Source organism: Leptonychotes weddellii, chromosome 7, assembly GCF_054177405.1.
Source record: "Leptonychotes weddellii isolate Sample4059 chromosome 7, ASM5417740v2, whole genome shotgun sequence".
Classification (NCBI taxonomy): Eukaryota; Metazoa; Chordata; class Mammalia; order Carnivora; family Phocidae; genus Leptonychotes; species Leptonychotes weddellii.
In genome coordinates this window covers 96355262-96382034 of record NC_138375.1, presented here as the reverse complement: position 1 = coordinate 96382034, position 26773 = coordinate 96355262, and the positions used below count along the sequence as shown (strand labels likewise).

The 26773-nt window shown below is 35.9% G+C and overlaps 3 protein-coding genes and 1 long non-coding RNA gene across 11 annotated transcripts in view; 3 read left to right on the top strand and 1 right to left on the bottom strand.

Moving 5' to 3' along the window:
- The window catches only part of TRIM23 (tripartite motif containing 23), a 33124-nt gene extending 27016 nt beyond the window's left edge, over positions 1 to 6108 (bottom strand). For 2 of the 3 annotated variants that reach the window (XM_006732521.3, XM_031027267.2), the window contains exons 1-3: positions 5952 to 6108; positions 915 to 1077; positions 35 to 156 (exon numbers count right to left, since the gene is read on the bottom strand). In XM_006732521.3, the coding sequence (XP_006732584.1) occupies positions 35 to 156; positions 915 to 1077; positions 5952 to 6032 (366 nt within the window). In that variant the 5' untranslated portion in view covers positions 6033 to 6108. Of the gene's footprint in view, positions 1 to 34; positions 157 to 914; positions 1078 to 5951 lie in introns of those variants that run through there. The other variant, XM_081825697.1, reaches the window with a different exon arrangement.
- Positions 6109 to 6683: 575 nt separating this feature from the next.
- The window catches only part of TRAPPC13 (trafficking protein particle complex subunit 13), a 39276-nt gene continuing 19186 nt past the window's right edge, over positions 6684 to 26773 (top strand). For 4 of the 5 annotated variants that reach the window (XM_031027269.2, XM_006732524.3, XM_006732523.3 and 1 more), the window contains exons 1-4: positions 6684 to 6829; positions 18084 to 18152; positions 18717 to 18816; positions 20555 to 20639. In XM_031027269.2, coding sequence (XP_030883129.1) covers positions 6784 to 6829; positions 18084 to 18152; positions 18717 to 18816; positions 20555 to 20639 — 300 coding nt within the window. In that variant the 5' untranslated portion in view covers positions 6684 to 6783. The remainder of the gene's footprint in view (positions 6830 to 18083; positions 18153 to 18716; positions 18817 to 20554; positions 20640 to 26773) is intronic. The other variant, XM_081825702.1, reaches the window with a different exon arrangement.
- On the top strand, positions 6687 to 16687 carry SHLD3 (shieldin complex subunit 3). 2 transcript variants are annotated; one of them, XM_081825708.1, is made up of 2 exons: positions 6687 to 6829; positions 9920 to 16687. In XM_081825708.1, the coding sequence occupies exon 2, from the start codon at positions 9979 to 9981 to the stop codon at positions 10732 to 10734; it is 756 nt and encodes a 251-aa protein (XP_081681834.1). In that variant the 5' UTR covers positions 6687 to 6829; positions 9920 to 9978; the 3' UTR covers positions 10735 to 16687. The 2 variants fall into 2 exon arrangements, with proteins under 2 accessions (XP_081681834.1, XP_030883131.1); XM_031027271.2 differs by having other exon boundaries at positions 6689 to 6829; positions 9864 to 16687.
- Positions 20658 to 25286, top strand: LOC145722449 (uncharacterized). The gene is made up of 2 exons (XR_014146749.1): positions 20658 to 24204; positions 24415 to 25286. It is a non-coding gene; the product is annotated as an uncharacterized LOC145722449 (long non-coding RNA).

Here is a 26773-nt window from a genome sequence, read left to right as displayed (position 1 = left end):
ATGCTCATAATATTACACCAAGTTCTATCAATACCTCTCCAGATATCCCAATGGCTTCTTCTGCAGCTCCATACTGACCAATATGTCCATTCTGCAGTCGTTCCAAAAGCTCCAATAAAGCAAAATTTTTTTTCAATCCCCAAACACCTGAATCTCCTAGAATAAATATAAAAATAAAAACTAAATCTAAAAAAATGGAATATTAATCATTTTATCTCATACCTCAATAGTACTTTGTCACATATTTTAATCATTAATAATGTCTAAATCTTCAAATTCAAATTTTCCACATTATTTTTCTATGCTAGAACTACTGTCTTGTTAAAATTCTCTTTAAAAAACAAAAACTCCTCAGCATTGTAAGTAGAAACATACTTAAAGTTCTACTATTTTTCTATCATTTAACTTTATAAATCCTAGTTTGTCAATGACTTTTAATATATATTAAAACAAGTGCTTTACAGTATTTTTTACAGCAACCTACAGTAAGAAATACATTTGCCATTACAACACAGGAAACGTACATTTATTTATACATAAATAAATTTTTAAAAATATGTGTATATTTACAGCTGAAACAAAAGTTTCACACACCAGTATTCACTCTAACAATGTGTAACACACCCACATTTTTTGTTCTATTTCTTCTTTAAAATACCTACTCAGAGCCAATTAAACTGCTTTCATAACTACAAATAAGCTCTGATTCATGTTTGAAAACCACTGTATGAAACATACACTTAATCTAAAATAACTCCTCTCAGTAAAATGGAACTCGAACAGCTAAAGATAACCTCTTTCCCCATCTCTCATCTAACCTAGAAGCTGCAGCGATCAATGACTACACAAACTCCTTTTCATACAAATAAACCAAACAATTTTAAATCTTAAATACACACAATATATTTTCCTACCTAGATCTGTTACTTGTCGATCAAAAGGGCAACGGATTGCTCTTCCATGAAGAGGGAGGCGGGTAAGGCAGTCATGACAGACTGTGTGGCCACAAAGCAGAAGGCGAGGAACTTTGTCTCCTTGCAAAGAAAAGACATCTTCACAAACTCCACACTCCAGCACCTAATATTTGGAAAGGAAACATGTGCTCTTTAAATGATTTTAATAGCACACATACTTTAGGCTAAAAAAAACTCGATCTAATATATTAAATCAATCTCGTTAAATTATTCCTCCATGAAAAAATCTAGAGTGTAAAACTTTAAATCACCTTTTATCATTTCATCTGACAGACCCCATAAAAATTACATCATAGTGAAATCTCCTTGAAATGTCAACTGTTAGGGACCAAGATAATGTTGTAAATTAACATCATCTTTATCTTTTGAAAATTATGTCTTGATTCATTATATCTGAATCTGTAAAATATGCAATTCTACCAAAGTTGGGTTCTTAAACAATTTCTCTGCAATTACATAGCCCCCAAAAGACCATCATTAATTTGAACAGAAATCATTTGAAATATGTACTAGGGTGACAGTTACCCCTTGTAAACGACCAAGAACTTGTTCAGAACAGACTGTAAGTAATATTCAAGTATTTTCTAGTATCCATTTATATTACATAATGTAAAGTTACAAAAGCAGTCAGCTAAGACTTAAATTTCAATTCGTTGTTCTCAATTAATAAATATGCCCCTGGGTTAGAAAGTATGTTGTCTATATAATTCCAATTTCAGGCACATTACTTGCCCAAGGCCATGTGGTCAGTTAAAAGAAGTGACAAGAATCAGCATATTCTGATTCCCAAGCCCATGAAATTGTTTTATAATTAGTCAACAAACTATATTTTTACCAATGAAGCACTGTTGGTACCTTTATCTGCCAATATATTCAAAGTGTCATACAATTTTAATTTATTTTTTAAAAATACCCACACTGAACTGTTCAATTATATCACTAACTATGTTGGCCATCCATGACCTGCTACAATCTGGCCTCCATCCCACTGCTTCCCTGCCACCCCCTTTAGACTCTATTCTCAAACTATATCAAACAGTTTGTAGTTCCCAGAACATGACAAACTGTTTGTTGCCTCTTTTTTATGCTAATGCTGAGGAAATAGCTAAACAGACATTTTCCTAGTAGATTCTTTTTTTAACATTAATAAACAAATTTCTAAACAACCGTATCTCCCAGTGTACCCACAGCTCATTCCAACTGAAATGACCACACTACCCTTTGGGCCATCATGCACGGATAAGTGTTCATCTTAACACCCTAAACGTGTTAATTCCATTATTGGCTTCCAGCCTGTCTTTCCCTCTTAGATCAAAAAGCCCTCAGAAACAGGGCATTACAAACAACCCAGTACTAGTGTGCTTATATAAATAAAGTCTGACAAGATTAAAAATTAAAAACAGTTCAGCCCAACCACCATCCCCCAACAAATTCACATGCAATGTAAAAAACAGAAAATCCACAGTGGAAATCAGACTTAATCCATTAAAAATTTAATACTAACTCTGTAATTAATTTGGACTTAGTGCATGAAATACAAACATCTTTCACTGTAAATTGATAATTCATAATTGGCTTGCATCCCAGTATGGTTCAAAAGAGGCTTAAATGTAACACACAACTCACAAGAAAAGACATAAAAACAGCTCTTTAAGTATCTGAAAAGATGTTCAATCTCACTCAAAACACTTTGAAATGCACTTAAACCTAAACCAATATACATTTTTCAGATTAGATCAAACAGGTTGATAACCCTTTGTGTAACCCTTTATGTTGGTGAAGATGTGGGAAAACAGATATTCTTATACTTGCTGACTGCTGTGAAATATTTAATGACTAACATAGGCTTTATGAAAGGCAATTTGACAATACCTATCAAGAGTTTACATAGCTTAGTAATTCTATTTCCAGGAATTTATCTGACAAATATATCACACATGTGTGTCAAGATCTCTATGTTATTCCTTACAGCACCATTTGCACTTGCAAATGATTGGAAACAAAATAAATAGATAGCAATATAGACTGGGAAATAAACTATAGTATACTCATGTACTGCAAAACCATGTGGTTTGTTGAGAAAAAGGAAGTTTCTTATGTACACATACAGAATGATTTCATATGAATAAAGCAAAGTGAAAAATACATAGAATATTTAGCTTTTGCATAAAACTGGGGAAAGAGAACATACATTTGTATGTATATTTTTATACAGGCATACTATCTTTCTAGCAGGATACACAGGAAACTGATTACACTGGAATAGTGGCTCCCTATGAGGAAGGAAAATAGATGGGAAAAGTTACACATAAATTGTATTATACACAAACACTTAAATGTATCCTACATTTTTAAAAAAGGCAGGACAGAAGTTTCATTTAAATGGTCTCACTTAAATATCAGATTCATTCAATACAGAAAAGATATAACAGAATTAGATATAAAATAAATGCAACATTCTTATAATGTCCTCATTTCTGTAACACCATAATTATGACCCTAAACTCCAAACAATCAAATTAAATTTCAGTCCATTCATATCTTTTACCTCTGACCCCATAATTACACAAGATAAAAGAACTTAAGTTGCTACTACAGGTTTTTTCAAAAAGCACTAATAACATACCACAGATTATTATAAACTAAACACGGGTCCAAAAATAAACTTACTAGACTATTTCGTATCAACTCCGTAAACAAAAGAGTAAGAAATTCTTTCTTCAGTATTTATGAACACAAACTGTGGCTAACAGCACAAGGAATTAAACCCTAAATAAGAAAAAAGCTCTTAATTTTATCAACTTCACAAATATGCCAAAGAGAGCTTCAAATTTATTACATGTAAACCAAATTTTAATAAACCAGACCATATTTTATTTAAGTTTTTAATTTATTTTTTTAGTAATCTCTACCCCCAACATGGGGCTCAAACTCACGACCCTGAAATCAAGAGTAGCGCACTCCTCCAACAGAGACAGCCAGGCACCCTAACCAGACCATATTTTAAATGGACTAAGAAGACTCACTCTTCAAAAGAAACTTTCCTGATTCTTTTTTTTTCTGACTCTTTTTTTTTTAAGATTTTATTTATTAGTCAGAGAGAGAGAGAGAGCTCACGCACAAGTAGGGGGAGCGGCAGGCAGAGGAAGAGGGAGAAGCAGGCTCCCCGCTGAGCAGAGAGCCCCATGCGGGGCTCGATCCCAGGACCCTGGGATCATGACCTGAGCCAAAGGCAGACGCTTAACCAACTGAGCCACCCAGGTGTACCTTTCTGACTTTTTTGAACATAAATAATTTCATAATATCAGATTTTTGACTTTGAGTTTTCTAATGAAAAAACCCTCATTATCAACTTGTTCATTATTTTACCTTTTAGCATTATATACTTCAACTTTCACCCTCCAATGAATAATTTCTGCTTTCATCTATGAAAATGACAGAGTTGTTTTTTTAATTTATGCCACCATCCTCCTTACAAATTATGGCATAAGGATCTTGCCAAAAAGGACTACCCTACTGCACAACTGAGGCACATTTTACATGTGAAGATAAAAACAAAGTGAACCTCTAAATATCAAACTCTGTGCTGTAACAAATTTGAGTAATACAAGGCTTTTGTATATTTTTTGAGATTTTAAGACAACTAGGGTAACAAAAGTAGATACAGCAATAATATCCATTCTAATAACAACTTCTTGATTCAATCTAAATCACAAAATAATCTTTAGGTATTCTCTACTTAGGTAAAGCACAATTTAATAAATAAAACCTCAACCATGTAACATGCCTAATAACAGGGCTCCTCTTTATCTCAGATATGCTGTGTACCTTCAGAATAACTTCAATATAAAAAGGCCAGATGAATCAAAAGCCATCAATAATTGATAATATACCTGTGAGCAGAAATGTAGGATTTGTTGTCATATAAAACCAACACTAAGTGAAAAATCACAGGTGCCTATTACCCAAGATCTTAAAATAACTTCAGATATTATCTGGTATAGTGGTTCTCAACCTTGGTTGCACATTAAAATCACTTCTGGGAATGTTTAAAAAATATAGTGATGTCAAGTTAATCAGAACTTGGGGAGAAGGAACGTTATCAGTAGGGTTTTTTTTTTTTTAAGTCCTCAGTTACTCTAAATATGTAGCCAGTAATGAGAATTACCCATAACTCAGATTACAACAATCCTGAAAGTTATTCTACAAACCGATGAGATCAGTTCTCCCTTGCAGATCTTCCATATGTATATAGTGGAAGGGAAATGTGAATCCCACATATTTCAATTGATTTGTTAGTAAATACATTTTGAAGCATTTAAGCATGGTAGAATTTCAAACCTGAAGCATAGGGCAATTCGTATATCCTAACGTTAATGTTCAGCCATGCTGCTGCAGGGACACTTCTCAAAAGTGTTGACAGACTATACTAATAAAAGAGGAGGGGGCAGATCAGCCATTACTACATGTCTGGTTATAGAAGTAGTGCAATAATGAAAACCAGATTTTAAAGGCAGTCAACCCTGGATCCATGACACACTGTGTTAACGTAAACCTGAGTTTCTTCACCTGTCAAATGGTAATTATCATATACCTCATAAGTAGGTATCAAAGAGGTAAAATACTTAACATAATACCTTGCGATAACAATGGCTCAATTGAATAAAAAATAAACTTAATGCCTGTTAAGCTTAACAAAAAGGAGAAGACCTAAGCAAAGACCGGTCAAAGTCAGTCTCACAGGCCCATAAGCTCTTTTCACAAATGTCCCCATCGGCCAAGTAGAGGACTGGTATGAGCGGAAGACGAAGCAACTCCAAGCCCGAAGAGATAAAAATCGCGGAGGGGATGGCACGGCTTGTAAAGCCGAGAGGGGCGCAAAGGCCCAAAGAAGACGGCCCGGGCGCGGCCGCCAGAGCTCAGGGATGAACCGAAGGGAGGCCGATGGTGGAGAACAGATCACGCAATGTCCCTCACCTTCACTACGGCCGTCCCTCGGCTGCCCTGACGGCCACTGTCTAGTCCCGCTCCAGGCTTGTTTACAATCAGGGTTGCCATCCTACGAGGAGCGGTGCCGCAGAAAGAGCCGTCACGGCCTTCAGCTGAGGGGCGGGGTCGAGCCACCTACCCAGAGCGCTCCGCGTTCGCCGCCGGCGCACAGGCGCAGTAAGATGCGGAGCGCCGCTGGGTTGACCTCTGGGCTCCTCCTCCTGCCAGTCACTAGCTCTTTGGCTACACAGCCTTGTATATATGAGCGCTTTGCTATTTATAGTGGTATTATCCGGGAGTCTGCAACTGAGGGCAGGAACAAAATTAAAAGAAAAAAGAAGGGCTAAAGCAAGAAGTAAATTTTCGGGGTGAAACTCCCGCTTCAGTAACGATCTCTTCCTAATTGCCGAATAGACGTGGGAGCAAAGGGGGACTACATCTCCCTGCATGCAATGCGGTTTTGTTTAAACTACAAATCCCAGCATGCAAAATCCGTTTCTTTTACTCCGCATTGTACGGATCTGGGAAGCTACGTATTGTCACCGAGGAGTGGTTTCTTGAAGTCATGATGTGTGACTGTGGCTTGAAAATAGGGAAGTATGTTATGTATAGGTCTCTAAGAAGCAAGAGATGGCTTTGGTAAGAAGAAGCCGTTGAGTCCGTAAAGGACGGTGCTAAGAAGAGAATTTACGGCATCACCAGCGCAGAGAGCCTGTTGGGAGTGATTTGATCTTCCCGAACGTCCGCTTTTCTTTTTTCTTCCGGGCTGCATTGAACCTCTTCAGCTGCCGTAGGCAGTGGGTCGAGAGTGCCGGTCAAAATGGAAGTGAATCCCCCCAAACAGGAGCACCTGCTGGCCCTGAAAGGTAAACTTTTACGAACCTGACTCCCTTTAGTCTGTTCTCCTCTTCTCTCACTAATTCTCGAAGCCTTTGCCACATAGATCTGGTCCCTGGGATGTAGGCCTCGTTTTTCTTAAACACTGTTAGTGCCTGCCCTCCTGCTCTGTCCTTTGGCGCCGAGTGTAAGGAAGCAATTTCTTCTCTTTGCTTTTTAGGTTTGACAGCCTTCCTCTAGAATGGAATAGATACCTGGCAAATCACTCATTGTGTGATATGCTGCAGTTACCAGACTGGTTTTAGCCGCGGAAGCTAAGGTCCCTACCTTACCCGGGGAGAGCCCAGTGAACCAAGATGATTTACAATAGGCATCTACAGTGATTTTTCCTTGTCTATTGTGCCTTCATGTGGCACTGATAAAGTTACTAGGCTTCAGCTTCATCTGTAAAGTTAGTCTAGTATTGCAGTAAGCAGTGCCAAGGATTTAGAAATACATCGTACAACAACGTATAGTTTAGATTTGTTAAAACTTCAGTTTACTTCAAAGTTGTGGATATGGGAAAATTAATGCCAACTTTCGTTTTCTGCACACAGCAAAAATTTTTAATAAGTTTGATGATTTAATTATATAATTATTTGGGGGAAAACCAACAGGGCAGAGTTTTTCTGGAATTCTTACTGTTTTCTGAAAACCTTTTATTTAAAATGCTTTCAGCTTTATTTCATCTGTTTTCTACTTCCACGAACGCGCTTCTTCTTTCTTGGATGCTGTACTGTGTGGTTACCAGTAACTTCTTGGACTGAGCTGAGAAAAGGCTCAAGAGGCATTTGAATTCGGTTACACTGCACTTACCTTCCTTGTGGCATCCATTTTGAGGGACGCTTATCCCCTCTCCAGTTATGATGTAGGCATCACACATTCCAGAAGCTCACCAGTCCCATCTGTAACATAAAATCATATACTGATAGCTGAATTTAATAGGGTTGTCTCTGATCATAGAACTAAAAAACAATATTAAGTAATACAGCAACAGGACCTGTAAGCTTAGCCTGAGCAAATGAGCTAGACTAAAATGGGTTCTTCTGGAGAAAAAGGAAAAGTAACTGTCACGTTTTTTCTTAATCTTACATCAAGTATGTGGAATAGATTTTACTTAATATCTATCAGAAGTTTAAGAAACTTTTTCAGGGTCACAAAGCTAGTAAGTGATTGGAGGCAGTATTTCAACACAAGGCCTTCCTCCATCTTTCCAAGACTCCGTATTGCCTCCTAATGAAGGAAACAGCATTTTCAGAGAACATTCTCTCATCAATTATTTTGATGGGAATTTGGAACAGTTCTCTTAGCTCCTAGGTATGATTTTATGCAAGCTGGAAGCTATTAAACACACATTCCAGTGATGTGGAAGCTAATTGCCATTGGGTATTTTTAGTTTTCTATTTTTCTTTATTTTTCTGAAATAGAAGATAACCTGGGAGACTATTTTAGTGGCCTAAAAGGATAAGTCCTTTGAAATTCATGGATAATTTCAGTTTTATTAAAGCTCTTTGGTACCATTGTCCCCCCTTGTTAAACAAGAATTTTCACAAGCTTTGGGGCACCTGCCTGGCTCAGTCGGTGGAGCATGTGACTCTTGATCTCGGGGTGGTGAGTTCAAGCCTCACATTGGGTGTAGGGATTTCTTTAAAAAAATAAAATTATTAAAAAATTCTTCACAGATTTTAATTGTACTGATTGTTGGATGCCAAATATATCAATTTATGTGGTAATTTAAGTTTACTTTCTTATCTATAAATTATTAAGGAGCTCTCAGAACTTCATCATCCTCGGAGTACGACATTGACTACGTTCAAAAAATGAAAGAATTCTCAGTGCCATATCTTACAATGTGAAAGTGTAAGAAAGAGGAGAGAAAACATAAAAGCATTATTAATGCTTTTAAGAATATGCTCTCTATGTTTAGATTCATATTAAAATTATGGATGTTAAGGATCACAGTCATTTATGAATTTAAGTTGTCAAATCTGTTAATGGACGTTAACAGTAGGTGAAAAGAATCATTATGAGATTACTTCTGACTCTTCAGAATCAGTGGTCAAATGAGTATTGTGACATCATGACAGGAGTCCCCGTCCATGGTCATTCTAGCAATGGGAGAACCCCTTCAAAAAGTTCTCTAATGATTTGGGGGAGAAGAGATACAACCTCTCATTTTTTTTCCTACAGGAATTAGGATTTGAAAGAGTCTGCATTATGGCTCATGCAGCTTTGGACTTGGTTAGGGAGCCTAACTATATGCTGGAACTTATTATCAATGACTTCATTTGGGGCAACTTGAAGACTTCTTTACTCTAAGAGGGAAAAAAAAAAAAAAATAGGGAAGGTCTAGCCTTCTTGGTCCTCCTCCAAAGTGGAATTCAGTAGCCATGGTACTAAGGTCTTGATACTGTGGAATTCCCCCATTTATACAAAGGAGACTTCGTCACAAACCCATTCCTAGCCTGGTTAAAATCAGAGTTAAACTATTTTCATGTTACTAGTGTTTACTACTGCGAATGAAATAAAATCATTAAGTACTCTGTATATTTGGCAGAATTCATATAATTTTAAAGTATAAAATTATTTTTCTCAAGGCATTAAAAATTACAATGATTTTCATTGTCCTCAATTCAGATGTCTCAAATTTTTAAGTATTTCTACATTTTTGTTATCTTCAAATGAATCTAGTATTCTAAGAATCACTAATTTACCCTTTGTTTCTGCTATAGTCTTAATATTATTTACCTAATATATTAGTAACAATAGTTCCAAATCCTTTATATCTGTTGAGTTAGACTTGTTGACTCCTAGCAGTTTTAGGCTAGAAGTGATCTTATAAGGCATCTAATCAGATCCCTTATTTTGGTGAGATAAAGCATTTCCAGTTTTGTGGATTACATTCACATTTACCAATAGCACTTGGTAAAATATCATATTGGGATTGGTTTTGTTTTTCTTTTTCCCTATTTGTGTGTAGGCTATCCCTACCATATCTTACTCTTTGCAATACTTCCACTTTAGGTCCTGTTTCCCTCTGATTTGGAAAGAGAGTCTTAAAATTATAAATTACATTCTAGTGCTGAGGAGCGCATCTAAGAAATGTTTTCTTCATTAAGAGTAACTGGATTACTGCAGAATGACTACAGAAGTAATATTACATTATCGACCATATGAGAATGATCCCACACAACTGCCAAAAATCGCAGAGAAAGCAATTCAAGACTTTCCTACACGTCCGCTATCGAGATTTATTCCTTGGTGTTTGCATGATGGGTCCAAACTTCCACTCAAACCTAAAAGATCACCACCTGTGATTTCTGAAGAGGCAGCTGAAGATGTGAAACCGTACTTAACCATTTCAGAACGTGATGTTAAATCACAGAGTTACGATTGCACAGTAGATCTTTTGGAATTTCAACCTAATTTAAAAAAAAGGAAGCACTTAATCCGGTCACACTCACTGAATGAACAGACTAATTCTGGAACTCTAGATAAACATTCAGAAAAGGGAAGACAGCACAAGAAGAGGTTTTGGAGTGTTTCACTTCCCAACAGTAATTGTACTGAAAATATTTTTCCTTTGTCTAAAAAATTGCAAGATAGTTTAAAGGCACTGAATTTGCATTCACTTTATAGAGCAAGATGGACTATAGAGCATGCTATTTGTAACAACCAAACTCTGGAAGACATTTGGGCAAAACTCAATCAAATCATCAGGCACAATGAACTTCCATCTTGTAATGCTACATTTCAGAGACACTTAGGCCAAATATGGGTGTTCTGTGATATTACGTACTGTGAATATGTGGGAAGTCTTCTTAAAGGAAGGTTAGCTCTTGCTGGGAAAATGAATTTATTCGTGCATAAATATGGTGTTATTTTTAGTATGTAATGAATTTCACTGATTGTTAAAGAGAAGAATATTCTGAATGAACTGAGTATGATCTGAAATAATGAGATCGGGGGCGCCTGGGTGGCTCAGTCGTTAAGCGTCTGTCTTCGGCTCAGGTCATGATCCCAGAGTCCTGGGATCGAGCCCCACATCAGGCTCCCTGCTCAGCGGGAGCCCTGCTTCTCCCTCTCCCACTCCCTCTGCTTGTGTTCCCTCTCTCGCTGTCAGATAAATAAATAAAATCTTTAAAAAAAAAAAACTTATGAAATAATGAGATCAATCAATTTTTATGGGATTTTAACTTTTTAACTTTTTAATTTGACCCCTCACTAAGATAGCCTATTCATTCTTAATATTGTAAAAAAAAAAAAAAAAAAAAATTGTGTGGTAACTTGTATACAGTTGTTTTCCAGAAATAAATGGCCATCAGTTGAGTTCCTAGACATGTCTATTAACTCAAGAGCTTTCTGGGTTATACTTTTAGTAGTCTTCTAAAGGAATCATGCTAAGTTGTTATTTATACTGAGTTTAGAGATAAAATGTTCTATCCCTTTTGTTCTGTTACTTTTTCAGTGGTTGAATTAGATATTGCAGTGAATTACAGTGAATAGTTTGGATTTTGGTGAAACCCCCAAATGTAATTTTATAGTGTTTTTTCTTTACTCTTCTAAAGTGTAATGATTTTTTTAAAATAAAACCAGTTCATTGCAAATGCTATTCAAGTAGCATGAATATAGTTCAAATTGGGAAACTAGCCCAGATTCTACCAATGTTTCCAAAAATCTGTAACTGACGATATTTGATGTGGAATTTTGAAACAGAAGTACAAAATGTCTAATTTGCCTAAACTATAATGTATCTTTAAGGATATAACTTATTTTGAAGGGAAGTATCAAATGTGGATAAGAGATCGTTATTCTTTATTTAATCTATTACAAGTAGTTCAGTCTTGATGGTTAATGCTGATTGGTAGTTGACTGGTTCCTAGAGTTATTTTAAGTTTCCCATGAGCAGAATGTTATAAATTGAGTTTACACATCTCCTCATAAAAATACCCAAAGTGATTATACAATAAAGGTTGTTATGAGCAGTTTTTTAATCCAAGAATCATACTTTAATTCTTTATTTAAATTCAATTTAGTTAACATACACTGTATTATTAGTTACTGGGGTAGAATTTACTGATTCATCAGTTGCATGTAACATGCAGCTCATTATGTCAAGTGCCCTCCTTAATTCCCATCACCCAATTACCCCTTCCCCCCATTCACCTTCCCTTCAGCAACCCTCAGTTTGTATCCTGGAGTTCAGCATCTCTTACAGTTTGCCTCCCTCTCATTTTCAGTTTATTTTTCCTTCCCTTCCCCTATGTTCATCTGTTTTATTTCTTAAATTCCACATGAGTGAAATCATATGGTGTTTGTCTTTCTCTGACTGGCTTATTTTGCTTAGCATAATACCCTCTAGTTCCATCCACTTCATGGCAAGATTTCATTCATTTTGATGGCTGATTAATAATTCCATTTTATGTGTATACCACATCTTCTGTATCCAGTCACCTGTCAATGACTGTCTGGGCTCTTTCCATAGTTTGGCTATTGTGGACATTGCTGCTATAAACATTGGGGTGCAGTGCCCCTTTGAATCACTTGTCTGTGTATCCTTTGAATAACACCTAGTAGTACTATTGCTGGGTCATAGGGTGGCTCTATTTTTAACTTTTTTGGGGAACCTCCATATGTTTTCAAGAGTGGCTGCACCAGTTTGCGTTTCCACCAACAGTGTAAGAGAGTTCCCCTTCCTTTGCATCCTCACCAACATCTGTTGTTTCCTGAGTTGTTAATTTTAGCCAAGAATCACACTTTATTAAAAAGAGTTTGTCTTCACATGTGGCAGATTTAAAGTTTTCTCATTTGTATTGGATTGCTTTCTGCCTCTTTCAGAAGCAGTGAAAGGGTAATTCAGACCTGGAAAACTCAAGATTGAGTTTTACTGCAAATAGTGCTATGATTTCAAAAGGAGGAGAGATCCATTTCTCATCTATCTACACAATACTTAAGAAGTAATCAAGGCCCAAGAATTTAGAATCCACTGCTACTTTGAAGCTTTTTTAGAGTATTTAGAACCTTAGGACTGATGATTCTAGCACAAGCTAATAGTAGGGCTCAGCAATATTTCTCATTTCCACTGTTAAGTCATAGATGTGGAAGTAAATTGGGGACACAAGAATGCATACAGAAAGGTGGATCTGTGAGACCATTTGATAAAATACCGACGGCATTTTACTCTCTAGGAAAGTGGCAGCGATACCATAACTTTATTTTTCCCTGACAACCTCTCTACCTTCAGATAAATGTTAAATTCAACCAAAAAAAAGATGTGGAGGATATCATACGAATTTAACTTTCTTTACCAACTTATCAAATAGCTTAAAGACCATTTTTTGAGAATTTCAAAAATGAGCTCCTGCATAATGATCACTTTGATATAATTTGCTCAAAATGCCCAGAATTCACAGTTCACAAACTTGAAATCATTCAGGGACTAGACAGGCAAGACTGTAGAACGTAGTTAAGGACTTGGAACTTTAAGAAGATTCTCCTTCAATTTTTTTATGTTCTTTTCAAGCAAAATGTATACACAAATTGAACTTGGCCCAGGTCATTAGTTTGTAACCTCAGGTCTATCTCTTTCATAAATTATTGAAGACTTATAAAAGTTTTTTTAATAAGATAATAGGTGGAATCTGAATTTCATAAATGTGTTTTGTGAGTTCCAATGAAAATGGCACTACACATGACACTATTTGCTGTGTGTAGTGAATATTTGATTTGGCACTTGGCAGAAAATCCCATATTCTTTTTTGCGTCTTTAATTTTTGACAAAGAACCTGTTTTTTAACATTCAACCTGAATATAAGATTATCATTTAATAACCAGTGCTTTATTGGGGCACTTCAGTGGCTCAGTCAGCTAACCTCCAACTCTTGATTTTGGCTCAGGTCATGATCTCTGGGTTGTGGGATCAAGCCCTGCTTCAGGCTCCCTGCTCACTGGGGAGTCTGCTTCTGTCCCTCTCCCCTGAGCCCCACCGCCTTGTGCATCTATTCTCTCTATATATAAAGTAAATAAATCTTTAAAAAAAAAAAAAACAGTGCTTTCTTATAGTTCCTCTGCCAGGTTTCTTAAGCCTTGCTTTTGTTGGTAGTTGCTCTTTTCCAACTAACATTATGTGTAATATTTGAGGTCCATTAATTTGCTATAAGACAGGAAACATTGAGTTTTGTTTTGTTTTTTTGTAGTTTGCAAAGCAGTGCTCTCTTTTTTTTATTAACATATGATTTGTTTCAGGGGTACAGGTCTGTGATTCATCAGTCTTACAATACACAGTGCTCACCGCAACAATACTCTTCCCAGTGTCCATCACCCAGCCACCCCATCCCTCCCACCCCCCACCACTCCAGCAACCCTCAGTTTGTTTCCTGAGATTAAGAGTCTCTTATGGTTTGTCTCCCTCTCTGGTTTTTGTCTTGTTTCAATTTTTTCCTCTTTTCCCCTATGATCCTCTTCCTTGTTTCTCAAATTCCACATACCAGTGAGATCATATGATAGTTGTCTTTCTCTGATCGACTTATTTCGCTTAGCATAATACCGTAAAGTTCTATCCATGTCATTGCAAATGGCAAGATTTCATTTTTTTGATGACTGCATAATATTCCATTGTGTGTGTGTGTGTGTGTATACACACCACATATACCACATTGTAAGTATATATATATATACCACATATACCATATTGTGTGTGTGGTGTATATATAAATATATATATATACCACAATGAGTTTTAATATGAGATACTTTTACGTTACTAACTGGACTTTCCCAGTTTGTGTTTAAGAATCTGCAGTATGACGAACTGTGCTTTATAGTAGTTTTCTTTGAGTCCACAGGATGATAGTATTTCTTAGCAACTGCAGTCTCCCCCCACTGATTTTTCCCTCTGAAAATATGATGGAAACAGGTATTTTTAATACCAGTTTGGGAAGTTTTTATTTTTAATGGAGGGTTATTCTTTACCCACCTTCTATTATCTCATCCCCTAGAAAATCATAGAATCAGTAAAACTAAGCTTTATAAGACTTTTGTACATAATGGAAGTTTGAGCATATAATAAGCAAATAAGTTGGTTACACATTTGGGTGAACTCAAAAACACTTTGTTTTTTTTTAAGTTTTTATTTAATTTCCAGTTAGTTATCATACATTTAATATTAGTTTCAGGTGTACAAAAGAGTGATTCAGCACTTCCATACAACACCTGGTGCTCAATACAAGTGCACTCCTTAATCCTTTTCACCTGTTTAACCCATTCTCCCACCACCTCTGTATGGTAACCATTAGTTCTCTGTAGTTAAGGGTCCATTTCTTGATTTTTTTTTCCTTTTGCTGGTTTGTTTCTTAAATTCCACATATGAGTGAAATCACATGGTATTTTCAAGGACACTTTTTAAAAAGAGTGTTTTAGGATTCCCTTGAAGAGTGTATTTTTATTAAGATTAGGTTTCTTCTGGGGGTGCCTGGGTGGCTCAGTCAGTTAAGCATCTGCCTTCAGCTCAGGTCATGATCCCGGGGTCTGGGATTGAGCCCGCATCAGGCTCTGCGCCCAACTGGGAGTCTGCTTCTCCCTCTCCCTCTGCCGCTCCCCCCTGCTTGTGTGCTCTTTCTGTCTCTCTCTGTGTTAAATAAATAAAATCTTTTAAAAAAAAGATTCGGTTTCTTCTGAAATGAAAAAAAAAATGGGGAATAGAGAACACCACTTGGTGTTAAAAGTGAGCTTAGAGGGGTGCCTGGGTGGCTCAGTCAGTTAAGCGTCTGCCTTCAGCTCAGGTCATGATCCCAGAGTGCTGGGATCAAGCCCCTCCCCCCGCAGACAGGCTCCCTGCTCAGCGGGGAGCCTGCTTCTCCCTCTCCTCCCCGCTCATGCTCTCTCTTGCTATCTCTGTCTCTCTCGATATCTCTCTCTCTCTCCAATTGAAAAAGAAAAAAAAAGTGAGCTTAGAGTCTTAGATATTTAGATTGTGAAAAAAAAAAAACTGTCTCTTTATCGTTTCTAGAGCCCTTTATTATCCCCTTCAGATTGTACTTAATTTTAATCTTCCTTCCTAGTTAGAAGTAAGAGTGAAGTAGAAAGTTAGAAAACCTCCCTCAACCACTTCCAGGGCCTCGTCAATGACCTGGTTAATTGGTTAATACTCTGCTTGACATGGAGTCCTATTTTGAATTCCCATAGGATGTTTCTGATAAGGCATGACATTCCAGGCTTATGACTCCAGTCTTACAATTAATAATACAGAGATTTTGAACAAAGTGAATTTATCTGAGTTCAGATCTAATTCTGCCACCTATCTGCTGTAGTCTTTTATATGCAGATTACCTTCTCCAAGCATCATCCTTATGTATAAAAGGTAGATAATGGTACCAAATTTGTAGTCATGAGAATTTAATGTGTTGATACTTGTGAAGTATTTAGCATGTTGTCTAGCACTAGTAAATGTTCAGTATATATGTTATGCAAGTGACTTGAGAAATTTTAAGGTTAACATTTGTTGCCTGTTTCAATAGCCATCCATTTATATTTATATTATGTTTTTACTTTATTTTATTTTATTTTATTTTATTTAAGTAAGCTCTGTGCCCAGCGTAGGGCTTGAACTTAGGACTCTGAGACCAAGAGCCAGCCAGGCCCCCTCAACAGCCATCTATTTAATATAACATTGTTTAATGGCCTCAGTTCATAAAACTTAACATCTTCAAAATAATACCAGTTAATGAGGATTTGGGTGAGGTGCTAATTCTTTCATTCAGCAAAGATTTTAGAATATACTATGTGTCAGAAACTATGTCAAGCAACAAAGCGAGAAAACTGAATATAATACATTAAGAGCCTCAACCTCATGGAGCGTGGATCAGAGTGCTGTAAATAAGTACACATATCAGTTCATGACAAATATAAGGGACTATGAGAGAGACAAGGTGAACTGTTACTTCTTTTTTGGAAAAGATGACATTTAGCCTGAGACCAGGATGAGAAGGGCACTAAATTTGGTGTGAATGACATAGCTAGTTAGTAGTTAGGTGGTACACGTTTACATATGCTAATGATACCACTTATATTGTGAATTGACCATTTAGGTCAATAGTCTTTAAAGGTTTTTGGGTTTGATTTGAATGAACATTTTTAATAGAGTATAAAGAAATAGTCTATAATTAATTTTCTGAAATATTTCACAAGTTTATATGATTTTTAATGTTACATTTTTGTCTTTATTTTGATGTGATCAAAGGTCAGTCTTTAGAAATAATTGAAAAAGATTTTTTTTTAGTTAGAAAGTCTTATCCTTACTTGACTAGGTTTCATAAATTTTCACTTTTTAAAAGTTTTTGTGGCTTAATTTTTGCCTCTTAACTATTTGATACATAGGCAATTTATTTGATACTTCAATTGAATTTGTAAATTAAATTTTTTATTTTTCCCAGATAGCTAACCAGTGTGCTAGCTAGCACTTTATCATGTTAATTTTTTTTCTGCATCCTAATCTTTTTTTTAACTATCTAATATTAATCTGTGTGGTCTTGCGTTAATAAGCCAATTAGTTGATTATAGACTTAAATCTTTTAATATATGGTAAATCCATTTCTTCCTCATTTTTTCCCATTAATTTCCTTAGCTTATTTTTACTTGTTTTTCTAAATTTCAGACACATACTGTCATGTCTCAAGAACAAATCTTAGTTTCAGTTGGAATTTTACAAAGCTATACATTAAGTGATACTTTTGTAATTTCTTTACAGAATTAATATTACTTAAAGGTCCACTTACTGAACTTCCAGTGGCCAGGGATTAGAACCGAGAGAGAAAGCTCGTAAAGATTCGTTTTTTTGTAAAATTACTGTCTCATATTCAAGATGGTGAATCAAAATATTTTTCCCTTTCAGGAAGATATCTTGATATTGTTCATAGTCACTCAGGATTTTTCTTAAAGCCTTTTCTCATATACCTTAAGCTTTAAAATTCCTTTATTTTTCAGCTTTTCTATAATGTGGCATTCTACATTTACATTTAATTTTTACAATACATTAGGTTTTAAATAAATCATATGTAAGATTTTCTGTTGTAAATTAACATTTTTAGTAAATCATTGGTGTGTGATTTTGGGAATACTTACTATTATATTTAGGAAGCTTTAGGTTATATTTGATTTTAGTATAGAATTGATGGGTATCATACACTCAACTTGGAATGCTAGCCCAAAGCAGTATTAATATTTTCTTTTTTTTTTCTTAATTCACAGTGATGCGGTTAACTAAGCCTACTTTATTCACCAATATTCCAGTAACATGTGAAGAAAAAGACTTACCTGGTATGCTTTGTTCTGCTTGCACCTAGGGAAAAGTTGAAACCTGGATTGCCTATATTACCTTGGAATAAGCATAGTCTTGCCAGTCTTATACTAACTTTTTGCTGCATTCTTTGTTGTCTCTTTTTGTATGATGTAAGTAGTGGCCATCTAAGTGTAGGTCTTACTCATAATCTCTAAGTCAAGATACTGTTGATTTCCCATGGCAACAAGAAACTTTTAATTTTAGTAAGGATACATTCATAGTCATGATATTAAAATTTTATTTATCCTCACATGTTCCATCAACATGTGTATTAGCCATTCCCTTTATTTAAAATTATTGGAACTCTCTGTATTTTGTATCTGATGACCTTCTTTTTCCTTTGTTTCTGAAGTGTTCATTGTCCATGAAAGTAGAATTTTTTGGCATGCATTTTGTTGCAGTGAAGATTATAAATTAGATATTTGTAATATAATTTTTGTTAAGATTCTTTTTTTTTAAGTGTTTCTCCCAGCTGTTTCTTTATGGAGGTAAAACTTATTTACAAGATAGATGTTAGAATTTATATTTTTCTCTTTCTATAGGAGAGCTCTTTAACCAACTCATGAGAGATGATCCTTCAACTGTAAATGGTGCAGAAATTTTAATGTTGGGAGAAATGTTGACTTTACCACAGAATTTCGGGTAAGAATGAAATGTTGACATAAACTGTACTTAAAGCCATTACAAATTATGTTTTCATAAAATAATGAATGGAAAAATACTCATACATTTAAGTGGTTAAAAAAAAAAAGGTTTTACCAAAATTAAACTTTGTGATTCCGGGGTTTTTTTTTAATTAAAAAGAAAAAAGAAAAGGGGAGGGGCTCCTGGGTGACTCCGTCAGTTAAGTGTCCAAGTCTTCCTTTTGGCTCAGATCGTAATCTCAGGTTGGTGAGATCAAGCCCTTCATTGGGCTCACGCTGGATATGGACCCTACTTGGAATTCTCTCTCTCCCTTTCCCTCTGCCATCCCCTCCAAATCACCACCACCAGCCCCCTGCAAAAAAAAAAAAAAAAGATACATACCCAGCATAAGGTGTCAGACTTGTCAGCTCATTAGGAACTGTCAATTTTTATTCCTTCTCTTATTCTTAGCTTTTCTCTTATTCTAGGCTATTAATGAGGTAGAAGCCCTTGGTTTTACTCTGTTTGCAACTGAGAGAATTTAAGACCACATGGAATTTTTCAGGTTTTTATTTATTTATTTTTTTTTTTTTTTAAGATTTTATTTATTTGAGAGAGGGGGAGCACAGAGAGAGAGACAGAAGGAGAAGCAGACTCCCCGCTGAACAGAGAGCCTAAAGCAGGGCTCGATCCCAGGACCCTGAGATCATGACCTGAGCTGAAGGCAGACGCTTAACTGACTAAGCCATCTAGGCGCCCCGATTTTTCAGGTTTTTAAAAAAGGTTTACAGAATGTGGTCACTGACTGGTGTCTTGAAAGCTTGGAAATATATTCATATTAAAAAATTAACGTAAAATATATTTATAGATTTTTATATAATATATATTTATAAACAGGTATTTTATAAATCTTTACAAAAATATAAAGTAGTCATTATTTGTATTAGAATAACTTAGAAAAATAAAACAAATTGGTAAAAAATACTCAGATCAATTACTGGGGTCTCTACTAGATTTAGGGCATAAGCTATTTTAAAAATTGCCTTTTGTAGTCTCTTCAGTAATAAATCCTAAGACTTTTTTTTTTTTTTTTTTAAAGATTTTATTTATTTATTTGAGACAGAGAGAATGAGAGGGAGGAGGGTCAGAGGGAGAAGCAGACTCCCTGCCGAGCAGGGAGCCCGATGCGGGACTTGATCCCGGGACTCCAGGATCATGACCTGAGCCGAAGGCAGTTGCTTAACCAACTGAGCCACCCAGGCGCCCAAATTCTAAGACTTTTAACATGGATCTGATTTCGGTGACTTATGTCTAGAGAAACAGGCTGTTTGTACAGTAGTTGAGGGCCCAGATACATATCATGTTTTATAGGCTATATCAGTATTTTGAACTGTACTGGGTAATGAATGAGCAGCCTAAAGTACACAAAGGAATGCTGAAGCAGTATTTCACCTGATCACTATCCTTTACTAAATTCTTCTCCATTTTAAGATCTCAGTGGTGCTTATATAGAATATTTGTGTTAAGGGCACCTGGGTGGCTCAGATGGTTAAGCGTCTGCCTTCGGCTCAGGTCATGATCCCAGGGTCCTGGGATCGAGTCCCACATCGGGCTCCCTGCTTCTTGGGAGCCTGCTTCTCCCTCTGCCTCTCTCTCTCTGTCTCTCATGAATAAATAAATAAAATCTTTAAAAAAAAAAAATATTTGTGTTAAAACTTGAGTGGATTTTTGCCTAAAAGTTTATTTTATTTCACAGGAATATATTTTTGGGAGAGACCTTTTCCAGTTATATCAGCGTTCATAATGATAGCAATCAAGTTGTAAAAGATATATTAGTAAAAGTAAGTGGCATTCTTGTTTGGGATATATATATATTTTTTTAACTTTTTAATCTGTATTCCTGTGTTTTTGAAACATCATTAAAATGCATTTTGATACTGGACTTTTTCATTGTCATTAACAACAGGCATTAATTGAACACTTAAAGGTATAAGATAATATGCTGGGCACAGAATCATTTTTCCTTATCCTCAAAGGTTATGATCACTTGGGTGAGAAAGTATACCAAAGGTTTAAGTTTTTATTAATAATTTGTGATTAACATAAAATTTGGAAGAGGAGGAAAGATCACAGAGGATTGCATCAATCACGAAGACTTATTGGAGAAGGAACACAACAGGATCTTCAAAGAATGGTAGGACTTAGAGAAAAAGAGGAACATGATACTCAGGAGCAGAGGCATAGGCATCCATAAAGTGTTCTTGTAGCAGAGAACAGAATTCACTTGATAGAAGAAGTAGGTAAGGTACAGAGATGTGTAGTAGTCATAAAGTGGAGCATCTTGAAAGCCAGGTTATAGCTAAGGGTTTTAGCGTTTTTTTGTGTGTGTTTTTTTTAAGGCAGTGGGCAGTCAGTGGGGACTTTTGAGCAAAGGTATTCACACCGTGTTAGAAGACTGATACGAAAGCATTGATTGGGATAGTTTGTAGGAAATACACCAGTTAGAAGATTTTTGCAGTCATTTAGAAATCAAGAGGTAGAATATGCTAACTCAATTAAACAATCTGAAATTTATTCAGAAAGAGAAAGGGCATAAAGAAAGTAAAAATTTACTGTAGGTCAGGGGCGCCTGGGTGGCTCAGTCGTTGAGCGTCTGCCTTCGGCTCGGGTCGTGAACCCAGGCTCCTGGGATCGAGCCCCGCATCAGGCTCCCTGCTCGGCGGGAAGCCTGCTTCTCCCTCTCCGTCTGCCCTTGCTTGTGTTCCCTCTCTCGCTGTGTCTCTCTGTCAAATGAATAAAATCTTTAAAAAAAAAAAAAAAATTTACTCTAGGTTAGGGAGAAGTCATCAAAGCTATCTTCACATGATAACTTTATGTTACTAGAGCATTGCCAAAAGGGAAGTCCAATTAAAATGAGTTTTAAAATGATCAGCAAGTATTAGAATTGAAAAGGACCTCATAGAGCCAATATTCCAAATTTCATATATGACCCAACTACCAGAAACTGGATGCAAAATTTTTCATAGATGTTTGTATGTTTGTCATAATATGGATGGAGTTTCTGCCTTTTATTAAACTGCGGGTTGTCAGACTATAGCCTGCAGGCCAAATTTGGTCTCTTGCCTGTTTTTATAAGGCCTTGGAGCTAAGAATGTTTTCTACATTTTCAAATGATTCAAAAGAAACAATCTTACTTTGGATGTGAAAATTATATGAAATTCAAATGTCAGTGTCCATAAATAAAGTTTTATTGGCACACAGCCACAGTCATTCATTTATGTATTATCTGGGGCAGATATTAAGCTACAACTGGGGAGTTGCAGAGTTGTGAAGAAATTGTATTATGACCTGTAAAGTCCAAATTATTTGCTATCTGACCTTTTAAAGAAAAAGTTTGCCAACCTCTGCATTGATTATGAAAAGGTCTGACTGTGAGAACTTTGAGAACATACACTTTTTTCCTGGCATACAGTTGACATTCAGTAAATGATTAATTTATTTTCATAAGGTGAATAAATCAACAAGTACATAAGATTTAAGTCAATATTTAAAAGAGTAAATAATATAATAGCATACTTAGTATAAAATATCTATTTATATTTATGTTGGCTTTATTGAGATTTAATTTCCATAAAGGCAGTGGTATTTAATAATAGTAGCTAATGTTTATTGTGCAGTGCCCACCAAGAGTTATCTTAGTTTCTCAGATAAGACATTCAGATTCATGATTTACATATAAGCCGTTTTTGACATCAGAATAACTTAGGATATAGGTGAGGAAGCACAGCATGATACTGGTTTATATTTTTCTTTTTTATGTTGTCTATTAGCTTTTAGATGTCTCTATTATGGTTTCTTAAAAAAAGATTTAGGGGGTGCTTGGGTGGCTCAGTCAGTTAAGCGTCTGCCTTTGGTTAAGCATCTGCCTTGGGCTCAGGTCATGATCTCAGGGTCCTGGGATCGAGTCCCGCATCAGGCTCCCTGCACAGCGGCAAGTCGGCTTCTCCTTCTCCCTCTGTGATCTCTCTCGCTCTTGCTCTCTGTCAAATAAATAAATAAAATCTTTTAAAAATAAATAAGTAAAAGATTTAGATAATTTTCCTTCATTTTCAGTGCCTTGAAACAATGTATTTGGAGCATTTAGACTATCTGCTTTTTGTAGGGTTTAAAGAATTCTGTGAAATCATGTGAGCTTGTATGTCTAATGGGGGAAGTTTCTTAATAACATCTGCCCTTTTTTCCTGTGGAGATCAGTTTAAGCTTTTTGTGTCTAATGGTGTATAACAGTTTGTTAAACTGTTTTATTCTAGGAAATGATCCACTTTAGGTAGTATTTGCATACAGGTCTACAAAGTAGTCTCTGAAAAATTTCTTCTCTATTGGTATTTTTCCCCTGGTCATTTCTTATTTTGCATAATTTTGCTTCCTTTTTTTTTCCTCTCTTCGTTAAACTAGCTTTTGTTTTGTGTATTTTTTTTTCAAAACTATTTTCATTACATTTAATGTTTTTTTATTCTCTACGTCTTTGATTTTTGCTTTTAACAAGTTCCTTTCTTATGCTTCTGATTTTTTACTTTGTTCTTTTCTAGCTTTCTCAACTGGGGATTTAATTTTTATTCTTTTATTTCTGTTGATAAAAGAATTTTCTTCTGATTGCTTTAAGCATATCCTACAGATTCTAATATGTAGCATTTTCATTCTGATTACTTTTTAAAGAATTCTGTAATTTTATTTTTATTTCCTCTTCTACCCAAGAGTTGTTTAATAGGTTTTTCAGATAGAAAGGAGGTTTTTTTTTCTGGTTAATGATCTATAGTTTGTTTAATTGCATTGTGATAAATTTTGTTCTTGTTTTATTCCTGCTTACAGAACTTGATAGTGTTTTCTTTGTGACCTAATACTAATTTTTAATGAATATTCCATGTGTACTTAAGAAGAAGGTGTATTTTCTATTATCCATTGTAAAGCTAGATATGTAGATCCATAAGATTTACCTTACTAATGGTGTTGGTAGGTCTCCCATATCTTTACTTCCTTTTTTTTTTTTTTTTTTGGTCAACTTGATCTGTCTTGTACTGAAAGTGACATGTTAATCTCATATTATTAGTGTGCTTCTATTTGTATCTTAAACTTTGTGCTTTATGAAAGGCTATGCTCTTTGGTTCATAGATATTTATGCTTGTTATTCTTCATTTTGAATTGTGGCTTATAGCACTAAAAGTTTCCTCCTTTGCCAGTTTAATGCTTTTTGGCTCAAATCTTAGTTGGGGTGTCTGTATCACTACCCGGTTTTGTTTACTGTTTCCATTTGCCTGGTGTGCCTTTGTCCATCTTTTTATTTTTAGCCTTTCTCATTTTGTTTTTATTTATGTTTCTCTTATATTACACATAGTTGGGTCTTGCTTTGTGAGCCATATTGAATTTTTTTTTTTTTTAAAGATTTTATTTATTTATTTGACAGAGAGACACAGCGAGAGAGGGAACACAAGCAAGGGGAGTGGGAGAGGGAGAAGCAGGCTCCCCGCAGAGCAGGGAGCCCGATGTGGGACTCGATCTCAGGACCCTGGGATCATGACCTGAGCCGAAGGCAGTCGCTTAACCAACTGAGCCACCCAGGCGCCCCATATTGAATTTTTTTATTAGATGAATTAAGTCCATTCACGTTTATCTATAAGTTTATATGGTCAGTTTCAAATATGTCACACTGTTTTCTATTTAAATAGTAAGCGTATTATGTTACATCTGCTATGCCTTTTTTCTCCACGCAACGTGTTTTCATTCCTTATTTTTCAAATAATTTTTGTGTTTAGGGAAGTTTGTATTTTGTTTTACATTTTGCCTTTGTATTTATGCCTTTTATGATATATCCCCCCTTTGCTGTTTCTTACTTGGCTGCTTACTGTAGGGCTTTTAGTCTTTAATAGTGTCCTTTAACTCTTACCTATTGCTTAGACCACTTTCCTTTTCCCCCTTCTCGTATCTTCCCATTTTTATTTGCATATTGATTGGATCGAGATTTCTCAAGTAGATTGCTCCAGACATGCTTGTGGGGGTAATATCCTCAGAGCCTTGAAGTGTCCAAAAGTGTTTTTATACTTGAAGGACAGTTTGGCTGGATATAAAACCCTTCATTTACATTTTCCTTCCTTATGTTTTCTGAAAATGCTGCTCCTTTGTTACTTAGCTATATATGCTGTTTTTGAGAGGACTGATGCCAGTCATATTCTCTTGCCTTGTAAGTTATTTGGTAATTTTTCCTGGAGGCCCTGGGGATTTTTTTTTTCCTGTATGTTTTAGAATTGGTCGTTTGATGTCATTTCTCTGATAGCAAGTGGACCCTTTCAATATGTAGATTTAGATCTTTTATTTCTAGAAAGTTTTCATGGATTTTAATAGTAGTTGTATTCAGTTATTTCGTTTGTCATTTCACGTTTCTAATATGATTTGTGTCCTTTTTTTCTTTCCTGAATTCAATCAACTATTTACATTCTTCTCTAAAAAAAATTTTAGCCCCATGCTAAAACAACACCACCAACAAATTTAGCTTTGTTTTTAAAATTTCTCATTCTAGGTGTTTTTTTATATTTCATATGTTCTCTTGAGGGTATTTAATTCAGTTTGAGTATTTTACTATAGTTTTCTCTTAGTATACAGTAGTTAGTTCACTATTGGTTTTGGGTGGCAGTTTTTATCAGTGAATTGTCTCAGTTCTCATCTACTTTTATAGTATTTTTTGTATAGATGAAGACTGTTGGTAGCTTTGCATTCTGTGAAATGTAGTTTGGGTGCTTTGATATTCCTAATTCAAAAATACCCTCTTAAAGCATTGTGAACAAAGTGTGGTTTCTTTACTGGGTGGCTTTTGGGAAGGCTAATGGAGGAGGAAGGGGCTGTGTGTTCCTCAAATTTTCTTTTTTTTTTTTTAAGATTTTATTTGTCAGAGAGCGCACAAGCAGGGGGAGCGGCAGGCAGAGGGAGAAGCAGGCTCCCCTCTGAGCAGGGAGCCCGACGTGGGGCTCGATCCCAGGACCCTGGGATCATGCCCTGAGCTGAAGGCAGATGCTTAACCGACTGAGCTACCCAGGAGCCCCAAATTTTCTCTTTTCATGTGAATTGTAGTGTCCTAAATTTTTCCTCTTCCCTCCACAGTTTCCAAAAGGTGTCTCTCCTTTTAACTCTTTTTCAAAACCCTGACGTGTTTTCTTTCCTGTCAAACAACTGTTACGTCCCTTTCCTATAGACCGTGCTCTCATCTTCCAGTAATGCCCTTTCTCAGTATTTTCACGCTTAGAATAGACTTTGTCTTTCTGGAAGTGGTTTAGATCAGTGTTAGACTTATCTCTTCTCTTTCTCTTCAGCTCAACTTTTCCTGAACTTCTCTTATTCTTTGCAAAGGCTTATGGCAAGAGCATGAGAAATAGCTTGCAAAAATTTGGTATTTGTCTACTTACAGGTAATGTGAAGTTTGGACATTTGCTGCTTTCTACTTATACTAACACAAGGTTTAGTATAGTTTTATTTGTTTTTTGTTTTTGTTTTTGTTTTGTGGATGACTTGGGAGATCATAATTATACTGCTGCTATTACTTCAGCTACCCAGACTTCTGTCCTCAAACTTTTTTTTATAACTCCTGGAATTTTGAAATCAAGAAGAGAGATTGTGAATCTGTACTTTTTTTATTCTTTTACTGTCAGCTTAGTTTTGTTTTTGTTTTTTGTTTTTTTTAAGATTTTATTTCTTTATCTGACAGAGAGAGACAGCCAGAGAGGGAACACAAGCAGGGGGCGTGGGAGAGGGAGAAGCAGGCTTCCCGCCGAGCAGGGAGCCTGATGCGGGGCTCGATCCCAGGACCCTGAGCCGAAGACAGATGCTTAACCAACTGAGCCACCCAGGTGCCCCTCCCCCCCCGAAACTCTCTGTTTCCCGGGGTCCAGGGTCCCTAGTCTCTCATGGTTCATCTCCCTTTCCAACTCTT